The 10606-nt window shown below is 39.4% G+C and overlaps 1 protein-coding gene across 1 annotated transcript; it reads left to right on the forward strand.

Annotated features, from left to right (window-relative positions):
* Positions 1-629: 629 nt before the first annotated feature.
* Positions 630-8426, forward strand: ccdc12 (coiled-coil domain containing 12). Its single transcript, XM_014995005.2, has 7 exons — positions 630-728; positions 3307-3380; positions 6751-6830; positions 6912-6973; positions 7051-7085; positions 7516-7592; positions 8085-8426. The coding sequence occupies exons 1-7, from the start codon at positions 645-647 to the stop codon at positions 8162-8164; spliced, it is 492 nt and encodes a 163-aa protein (XP_014850491.2). The 5' UTR covers positions 630-644; the 3' UTR covers positions 8165-8426.
* The last annotated feature ends 2180 nt before the right edge of the window (positions 8427-10606 follow it).

The raw sequence follows: 10606 nt of genomic DNA on the forward strand, positions 1-10606 counted from the left end.
TTTTTATTTTAATATTTAGGTTTTGTAAAACTGTGAATCTCATTTGGAACTGGAGTTTATTTATTTACTGACTGACCTTGAGCTTGTTTTCCCCCCTGAGGTTATCATTCTGGGTTTTTCAACATCACCATGACAGGGTTGTGTTGTAACACGCTAATGTTAATCACCAGAAACACGGACCCAGTGCAGCTTGAGGAAGCTGAATTACTATGGCAATGCCCTACATTCCTAAACAAGACCTGACACTGTGACCATCAGCAAATGTTACAGTGAGGCGGTAATATTTGCTTACATGAACTTGGACCTATATAGAGAGCATTTGTAAAATGTAATTGAATAATAAACAATTTGAGAAAAATAACTTGTCATCTACGCACATTACAAATGCAAATATTATATGCATTAATAAATGTGTGGGTTTTTTTAAATTTGCAAGACAATACCTCTTTTGTTATTTTACAAAGATGTAAAAATTACAATGGTTTCGTTGTTAATTGGGGGCACATTTGTTTTCAAAACAAAATCACATGAGCAGGCAACAGACCATCCAAGTTGAAGCGCTCGACGGCCGATTTTACGCCCTGCTGTGGCAGGGTCTGTTAATGGATGTCAGAGGGAGTCGAGCGGCGTGTGGAGAGATAAACATGGAGAAAAACGTCGGGTCGCTGCAGGAGCAGGCTCTGAAGAGAAAAGAGAGACTCAAAGCGCTGAGGGATAAAAAACTTCACGTGAGTCCCTCTTCTAGCTTGGAATAATATTTGAGAATTTGAACACAGTTAAACAAATCGTATTTTTTAAGCTAGGTAACGTTAGCAAACTTAGCTTCAGGCTAACGTTAGCCAATGAGTTGAAAGGAATTGAAAAATTACCCATTTTTATTCAAATTCATTGTGTATGTGTTTGTATAGTTGTTTAGATATTAAATTAAGATGAGTTCGAGGCAAATTTGATTTTGTAATGGTCGTTGTGTGGCATATTTGATCTTTTTTGCAGTGCTGATTAGCTAAGCTAAATGTTTTATGTTCTTACCTCTATATGCTTGATGATTAGACTGAAGGTTGCTTTGTCCGTGCACATTGCTTTATGTTGCACCTATATTAACGTTTTTCGGCCACAACATTGAAAACCTGATGTTCGCTTGAGAAAGATCATATTAAACTCCAGTAGATTAAATTACACGGTGTATTTGATCACTTTAAATTTGTGACAGGTCCTATTGTGTCGTTCATTTAATGCTAGACTGCAGACTTAGTCAAGACAGTCCCTTTTATTTTTGTTTTGCAAATAAAAATCTGTGAGGCAAGCAGTTTTTCCCCACCTCCCTTTACCCGATGCCCTCAAATAAAATCTAATCCAACTGGTTTCCTTTAGAAGTCAACATATTTGTAATTGGATTCTACCTGGAGGTATGTAGTCTCAGTATAAATAGCTTAATCTGATTTTATTTCAGTGACCCCTTCTGAAAGTAAACCTGAAATTTGAGTCGAAAATAAATACCACCTGTAAAACATGCTTGTAAAACGCCCTGAGAGAGCTGATATAAATGACAAAAACCCAAAGAATGGATTGGTTAAAAAAAAACAACTGAAAATTTGATAAATTCATAAAATCAATTCATCACCCAGTCCTACATAAATATAAATTAATGTAATCTAAAGTCTACAAATGCCTTCTGACCCCAACTTTAAAGTCCTTGCATTAGAGAAAAAATAAAATAAAATAAAAAAAATTTAAACGGGCATGGAAAACAAGCAAGTTGACATTAGACTCACAGTGGAGGAGAAATATGTCTGTATTTTTCCATTAGTGGTGAGCCCTTTTACAGAGGAATGTGATTATACTGCTTTAAATAGATGAAGCTACGTATACATATGTTTTCTGAAGTCTGGCATTGGTTTATGGAACTAAATGTCTTTTTTTATTTAACTTAAAAGTTATATTTCAGTGGAAAACAATTTATGCTGTTTCATTCACACACACACGAACATTTTAGGCACCGATTCAGTTACAGCTTCACTAAATACAAACTTTTCCAGTTACCACTCTGCTCGCAACATGAGTTGGACTATCGGCATTTATCTATCTCTCCCCAGAAAAAAACAAACAAACATAGAAAATAATAATCATTACTATAATAATCTTTCCCATTTGTTTTGCATATATGAATTAAAACATAAAATATTACGTTAGAAAATCAACAGGACAATAAGTCATTCCAAGAATAAAGGACAAGAGTTAGTCACAAACCTAATATTCAAATCTAATATTGTTTTGTTTGCATATTGATTTTCTGACCTGCAACTGTAAGCAGGGTAAGTAGGTTTGATTGCATTTCTAGATCCTGCTCCACCTCCAGAGGTAAATGGTCGGTAGCAGCAGTAACCACGGAGACTTGTTCTCAGTTCACTTCACTTGGGTGGGCTTAATATTTTTCCTCCACTTCACCTCTGAGTGGGATCTGTTTGAAACAAAGATGATTTTCAGATTTTCAGGTCCTCGTTGGGGTTACAGTCTGTGTTGAAACATTTGCTCCACTATGATGGTCGTCTGCATGCTCCACAAAGGGATTTTTGCAGAGACCGTATTCAATGTGCCACCCCATGTCCCCCCTCCTCATCCTCTCTCTTCATAAGATCCTGTGATATTGCAATGGTTGATAAATGTTTTGTTGACATTCCTCCAGTCTGCAGTTGTTGTCCTTCTGTGCTGCACTTGAATTAGAAGTCACTGCCCTGAATTGTTCTAGCAGGTGGACAGGAAGCCTCTCCAGAAAAATAAGAGCCTGGGAGGGGTTTGATTTCCTTTCTTGCAAACTTTGAAATTTAGGTCAATATATTTGAGAGGTGGAGGGGGCTTGCTTTTTAATTTTTGCAAATGAGTTTTGTAATTTGTCTCACTTGATTACCGTACATGTGGATAGATTTTGTGCAAGCAATACATTTGCTCCCCCCCACCCCCACCAGTGCATAAAACATCCACATTTCCAGATGTATCTATTTTTTTTTCCCCCACAGAAATGTCTGAACAGGTCAGCAGTTTAAGCAATGAAGTTCAAAATGTAAATGTGTCATTTGACTCCCAAATCACAGGACATTACAAACACTCATAATTATGTTTGTCTATGCAAATGATGGTCTGTGGGTCTTCTGTGACAGACCTAAACTAGGGTGAATCATATATGTTCTTTTAAAAAAAAATTGGGAAGTTTCTTATTTTTTCATGGCTGAATGCAGTGATTCTTATTTTCCTTCGTGCTGTTATAATGCTATTTGCTAAAATGGTCCTACTGTGCTGATGCATCTGCAGGGACGAGAGCAGGAAGATGAGGAACCGGAGAGCAAAAAGGCGGCACTGGAGGAGACCCCCGAAGAAAAGCACAGGTTGGATCTCCTCTCTCTGCAGAGATGCTCATGATTTATTTGTTTTGTTTGCATATTGCTCTTTCTTCAGTGTTTGCTTCTTCTTGGCTCTACAGTTTACGCACAAACGGAACTGAAACTAAACTCGATGTGCAAGATCAGAGCATTTATCTGCGCTTTAATCGCCTCGCCGCTGCATGTCTGTCTGTGTGTGTGTGTGTGTGTGTGTGTGTGTGTGTGTGTGCAGGTTGTCAGATTGGATGTTTACACTGGGTTTCCACACAGCCTGGTGCCATTAGCAGCTCAAATATTGTGCAGCTCGCTCAACTTCATACTAGCAGTCGGTTGGAGGGAGCAGCCATCTTTCCTGTCCTACAGGACCTTTTTTTTTTTTTTCCATTGTTTATATTTAATGACTTTACTCTAAAAGCACCTGAGGGTGTGCCGTAGCTTTTCCTCCAGTCCAACAAGACAGGTCTCTCCTCCAGGGTGAAAATAGCCTCAGGGCTTACAAACATCTTTAGTGTTTGGGTGTAAAGAGTGTCAAATATATTCTGGGGTTTCAGAACCTTATTTTGCAAACAGTGACACCGGTCTGCAATATGCTGTGAGTGTAATTTATCTTGTTATCGGCATTAAAGTTTCATAGGAGATCGAGTTGCGAACGCAGGTTGGTTTGGAAAGAAGAAAAGAAATTCTGCTTGTTCCTTCGAGGTTTCTGCCTCTTTGTTTTCTAACATTTTGTTCCAAGTCTAATCCACGAGATGCCCCAACTATGCCTTGCAGCTTTTCCTGTTTCATCATGTTAGGTGTGGCTAAAACTTCAGTTCTTTTATTGAGAAAGATGGGCAAGCAGATTCCAAGTTCCTCCTGTTGACGATTTACATTCAAAGAACTTTGAACGCCTTGGAAATCTTTCCGTTTCATGTTCATGCTTGCCGTGTTGTGCGTTAAAGTAAAGTAGCTGAGTGTATGCTGGCCTGACATTATTGTAAACAGTTGAGCACTCCTGCTGCCCTTCCTCCTCAGCAAGAGTTTTCTCTAAACATTTAGAGAGAGCCCCTCTCAGCTCATGCTCCGAATTTATCACAGTTTCACTTTGATGCCTCCGTCTGCTTGGGGTGGAAAATGTGTAAACACACCCCTCAGTGTTTAGAAGCATTTGAACTTGGTGACAGCTAATGACAAAAAAAAAAAAATAAAGAAAAGAAAAGCTTTGAGGGCAGAAGATTTACAGCCCTATTGTCTGTCCTGTTCTTTGTTCTGCTAGTGGAGGCAGTTGAAACATAATTTTTCTCTGGGTCTCTTGCTGCTTGTTTATTTTCAGGTGTGGGGGGGGGAAAAAGGACTTGATAGTGATGGGGATGGTGTAAAATTCAGCTTAAATATTAATGGACACAACAGGGTGGTTCTTAACAATGTGGACGACCTTCTGACCTTCAGCGGCTCACTAAAAGGTTCAGGTTTCCGTTTGCAGCTTCATCAAAATAAATGCAAGAACTTGCGACTTTGCCTGTTGAAATTGTTGCAGTTGTCTAAGCTCCTCTCCACAGAGATGAGAATGACATTCAGTCAGTGATCGGAAGGTTGTAGGTTCGATTCCAGCTTCCCTGGGCAAAGGCACCTAACCCCAAACCGTGAATTTAAATTCAGCCCATTTACCGTTTAACCAGATATACTGAGGTTTTGAAAAACTTTTTAAAACTGCTAAATATTTTCTATCATGGTGTTTCTGACTTAATTTTCTTTTAATGAAATACCAGAGAAAGGAACCCAAGTTTTCTGCTGCTGTTTGGAGCATGGAGTAACGTAACCCCAACCATATCTGTGGCTGCACACAGTCAGTCAGCTGACTGAATGTGACCTACTACGGTTTTTCCTCCATCACAAGAAAAAGCACAAACACTCGTGTGGAAACTAAGCTGCTGCCACCAGCAACCACAGTTAGCAAACTAAGAGTCCTGTGTTTCTCTTTAAACATGAGAACGACAAAAATAGTAATAGTACAAATAAGCATATTTACTTAAAACTACTAGTGAACTTTATTCTATATTATTGCTGAATTCTATGAATCAAAACCAAAATGATAAATATTGTAGATGTTATGTTAACAACAATAGACAATATGTTAGTGTTAGCACTCCAGAATGCCATCTCATATAAGTCCATGTTTACTCTTGATATGGACAAACAAAAATCTTATATGGGAGCTGATTCAAACCGTGACGCTATAAAAAGATCGAGGTTCTGGGTAGAAGTGTTTGAAATGAGCCTGATCTCTCTGGCTCAGCGTGAGCATAATGTGAGGATCTCGGAGTGGAGCGGCTGCTCGTCTGGAACAACATCAGTGGAGTTGCTTCTATCAGGATACTTCCTGGACCCAACCCTTTGGAGATTTTCCAGGCATGTCCCACCAGACGGAGACCCCAGGCTCGACCCCAGAACTCACTGGAATAAGTTTGTGTTCGTCCCGGTTTGCCGTTTCTCAAGATCTCCCAGAACCAGCTAAAGAGTGTTGCAGGGTAAATGTTAGGTTTGACCAGCCCCTTTTTGGATAGCCGGACACCCCTGCTGAATGAATATTAAAAACCAGTCTTCCCAGTCCGCTGGTTGTCCCTGCATACGTCGGGATCGGGTTATAAATTTGTATCTAATCTATCATTTGGATTTTTATGTAGTGTTTGATCACGCTTGGCTTACATACAACATTTTTATTTGTATTAAAGTGACAGTGCTTTACTCGGTCATATTTTGGTTGTTTTAACAATTAAAGTAAAGTTTACATTTTTCTACCGCTCAACCAGCCTCGTAAGCATCTGATCTGCACACACACGTTTTGCGTAAACACAGGGTCCTCTGTCAGCCAGCTAGCTTTATCACCCATACAAGGCATTGGGCCGTCCGCACAGAAAGAGTCGCACAGAACGAGTGTGATGAATCTATCAAGAGCGCAGCGTGTCGAGCTTCATCCTAAATCCACGCTGAGCTCCGAGCAGCTGATGAGTCTGTTGTGCGGTGCTTGTTAACCTCCGCCTCTGGACCCCTCGGTGTGATCTGCCAGAGACGTCGTCTAAGCTCGTCAAGAATCCCCCTGTGCGGCGCTGTGGTGAAAGACGTGGCCGTTCTGCATCACGGGAAGAATTCCTCAGCTGTTTTCTGCCCTCTGTGCCCAGGAGCAGGTGGAACATGTTAATCAGTAAAGCTTGCTGGTATAAATGGGGGCATTATACTCTTACCGCCCCCTTTTTTTTTAAGACATTAGATGTGCAGCTGTGTGGGGATTTCAGATGCTCCTTTATGTTCTTTAATTTTCCTACACTGCCACCTGCTGGATCGTCACATTTGTAAATATGTTCACTAAAGTTTTGTTGTTTTTTTTTTCTGTTTTCAGAGAGCTGAAACTGAGGAATTACACTCCTGAAGACGAAGAGCTGAAGGAGAGGCAGGTACCTAAAGCCAAACCAGCTTCAGGTGAGACTTTTGGATTTGAAACGAGCCCTCGGTGCTGCAGAAATGAGTTGTGCTGAAACTGATCATGTTCTTTGGTTGCAGTGGAAGATAAAGTAAAAGACCAGCTGGAGGCAGCAAATCCTGAACCCATAATCGAAGAAGTGGTGAGTACTTACTTCCGTTTAGATCTATTTTACATTAACAAAGCATTTTAAGTTGTCTAATTTATTTCTCCCTTTAGGATTTGGCCAATCTTGCACCAAGGAAGCCTGACTGGTAAGCCCCGTTTCAAAGTTTTGAATCGAGGTTGGACAATATCTACTAATATAGCTGTTGAAACTTTTCACATTTTGTCCAATTATAGACATAAACCTCATTGTGTTCTACTAGAATTTTATGAGCTACACGTAAAAAGTATCCCTGCAGCATGACGCCACCACCACCATACGGGAGTACTGCATTAGTTTTCCATTTTACATTCAGCACAAGAATTTCTATTATAGTCTCGTCTGAGCACTTCCTTCTTCTTCTTGTTTTCTGTACATGGATTTGTAGACAATGGGTTGCAATCTAATTTATTTAGCAGCATCAGAATATTATTCCCTAAAATTGTCATTTGTGGTCAAATTTAAAAGATAAAAGAAACTGTATATTTGAAGAATTCATGAAGAACTCATCATGTGTTGTCCATTTTTTTAATCGTCAGGGATCTGAAGCGTGATGTGGCAAAGAAACTGGAAAAGCTGGAAAGGCGAACGCAGAGAGCCATCGCCGAGCTCATCCGTTAGTATCAGCCACTTTGTTTGCGCTCTTTATCGCAGGATGTTGCAAAGATAACCATGTTTGGGAGGACTGTGAATTATTAGGCTAATTGCTCTGTGACTCCCAGACGTTATGAAGGACTCTGATAACCTCAGATGTCTGATAGGTGAGCAGCAGTCCAAAAATAGACGGATTCTGTCAGGGGAAAACGATACTGATTTTTAATTTTCCAGTATTTTAAATACAACACTTCTCTTAAAAAGCTTCAAGAGGACATGTTTTAGAGTTAGCATGTGCTGCAATAGCTGAGATACTGTTGTTGTAAATAAATATTTCCTAATTTTAAATTCAGACACCATGAATGAACGAATTCTGCTCATCTATTTTCTCGTATAAAAAAAAAACATAACCACACTGGGTTTAATTGGACCTGTGGTCTGACGTTCTTGTTTTGATGAATGAATCAATGGTGGATCAGACTGACTGTGACGGATCGCTTGTGTGTTTGTCCAGGGGATCGGCTGCGAGGCAGCGAGGAGGAGCTGGCTGCTGCGGTGGGAGCTGCGGGAGTGGAGGAGGGAGACTCGGACTGAATACGTGATGCAACGGGGAAACAAACGGGAACGTCCTCAGTTCACTGTGCTTTCAGATGTGAGCTGTACGTATCCTGCAGAGGAGAGGGTTGGATGTTATCTTTTCCTCACCTTCCTATGAGTCATGTGTTTCATATGTGGTTTCTGAAGGTGTATTTTATATATATTTTTTTAAACATTTAAAATAAAATTATTGTTTTGTTGTTTTTTTTAAATGTCTGAATTTCCTTGTTGCATAAATAAAGCTAGACTTGAACTCGTACTTCTCCCAAAGTCTAAATGAATAAGAAGGGAGAAGAGCAGAAAGGAAAATGTTATTTTTAGGCTTCATTCATTCTCTGTCTCCCATTGTGTGTTGGAGATTTGACTCACACTGATTCATTCCAACCTGACCGCCTTTATGCTGTTTAATTAAATAGTTGCATAGAAAAGTTTACTTATCCAAGTATCCATCCATCTGTCCATTCTTACATTAATCTGCCTATTCATTCATCTTCTGCCATCCATTCTTACTTTCATCTTTCCATTTTCCATTCATTCTTCTATTGATCTGTCCATCTATGTCTGTTTCTTCATTCATCTATCTGTCCGTCCAGCCAGTGAATAACTGAACTTGATCATACGTCTGTTTATCCATCCGTTCATCTTTTCAGTTTCCATATTTAATACCTGATGGAAAATGTCTAACATTTAAAATATTGTTTATACATTTAAAAAAAATTGAGGGAAAAGAAACAGGAATTATATCATTCCCTGGTTTAAAAGTAAATATACAATAAAATGAGAATATTGATACAAAAAACTTGAACTATAATGAAAAAGTGGCAAAGTGTAAATATTTTTTGGGAATTTTGCTACATTTTTTACTAATCACTCATTTCTGAACACACTGAGACACATTTTAATTACTGTACACATTTATTCAGAAAATTACCTGAAGATTCACTCTCTACCACTGAAATACCTCCTGATAGGAACTGCTACATGATGTTTTGCTACATTAGAATCAAAAGCACATTTCGATTCGGTGGATTAAAAACCGATGAACACACATGAGCAATAAATAAGCTTGCAGTATTTTGTGAAACATTCACCAGTGACCTCCGTTGCAAGCCGAACTGAAACGCTGCTCTTTCACAATAAAGTGCATCTTCTATCTCAAGGCCCACTCCACCTGCGTCGGGAGTTATTGCACAGTTCATTTCAGACAAGGCCACCAGCTCCCCTCGAAACAACCTCTGTTCACATCTGTAAAGGCAAATGATCAAGGCGAATCTAAGCTTTCAGCCACGGCTTTTTGAATTTTTCACAGAAACGACACAAACATGGGGCTTAAATGTACCTGCAGCTCATAATTTAGCTGTTCCTACACACTACAGCTTCAAAATATGTTACATCAGCAATGACACGGTCTACAGACATCTACAGCAAGATGGGTGGCAAAGGGTGCACAAACTAAAGTGCTGATATTGTGACTCTGAATCGAGGTGTACCATGACACGGCACTAAACAGTGTGACGATCACCGAGGTTGTGATTAATCCCAGATTCTCCTATACAATAAAAAATAAACAGCATTTCAAGGAAGCATCGGGTTTTTCAGCCGAGAGAGAGAGAGAGAGGCAGAATAAATATTCCTGACTGCATGCAGGTCAACTAATGATAAAGGGTTTTTTTTACTGAATATGGCGGAGAGGAACAAAACTTGACCTCAAAACTGCAGACCTCCACAGATTTAGCCCTTAATCAGGTTTTCAGCTGATCTTGTTGATACTTGAAAGTAGCTGGTGGGATAATGGTGAGACTGCCTGCAAAGTATTCATACTCCTTATAAGCTTTTCCACATTGGAACTGCAAAAATGTTCATTGTTTATTGGGGTTTTATGTGATAGACAAACACAAGGTAGTGCATCATTTTGAAGGAGCAGAAAATTAAGACCCGGGTTTCAATATGTTTTAAATACGTCACGCATTTGTCTTCGACTACTTTACTCTCGTACTCTTAACATGTAACGTTGCCAAGCTCCTTCAGACATCACATAATTATTAAATTCAGTCTACCAGAGTAATTTAATCTCAGTTTACAGTGTATGCAGTGAAAACAATAAGAGATCTCAAAGGATGAGCTTGAGGAGATGATTAAAGCAGGAGTAGGTTATAAATATGTAAAGATCTTCCAAGACATTGCTGTTCACAATGCAAAGACAGCATTAGCTGCACAGCAGGGGCTTAAAGACGATGCTATGTATAGATTAAACCATAATCGTGCTAAAATGGCCTTGTCAATGAGAATTCCTAAAAATCTGTGGCAAAACTTGAAAATTGATGTTCAGAGCTGCAAAGACTGAGCCTGACATATTTTGCGAGGGAGAATCGTCTTTCGACGTACCCCAAAGCCTCGCTGGTGTACTCAAAGCAGAACTAGTTCTGTAAAGTATTTCCT

Source organism: Poecilia mexicana, unplaced genomic scaffold (genome assembly GCF_051168715.1).
Source record: "Poecilia mexicana isolate PSO_F unplaced genomic scaffold, ASM5116871v1 scaffold_16, whole genome shotgun sequence".
In the NCBI taxonomy this organism is placed as follows: Eukaryota; Metazoa; Chordata; class Actinopteri; order Cyprinodontiformes; family Poeciliidae; genus Poecilia; species Poecilia mexicana.

Coding starts and splice junctions, on each gene's coding strand:
- ccdc12 (XM_014995005.2), top strand. CDS start 645: ATGGAGAAAAACGTCGGGTCGCTGCAGGAGCAGGCTCTGAAGAGAAAA. Junction 729..3,306: donor TGAGGGATAAAAAACTTCAC/GTGAGTCCCTCT, acceptor ATGCATCTGCAG/GGACGAGAGCAGGAAGATGA. Junction 7,086..7,515: donor GCACCAAGGAAGCCTGACTG/GTAAGCCCCGTT, acceptor TTTAATCGTCAG/GGATCTGAAGCGTGATGTGG.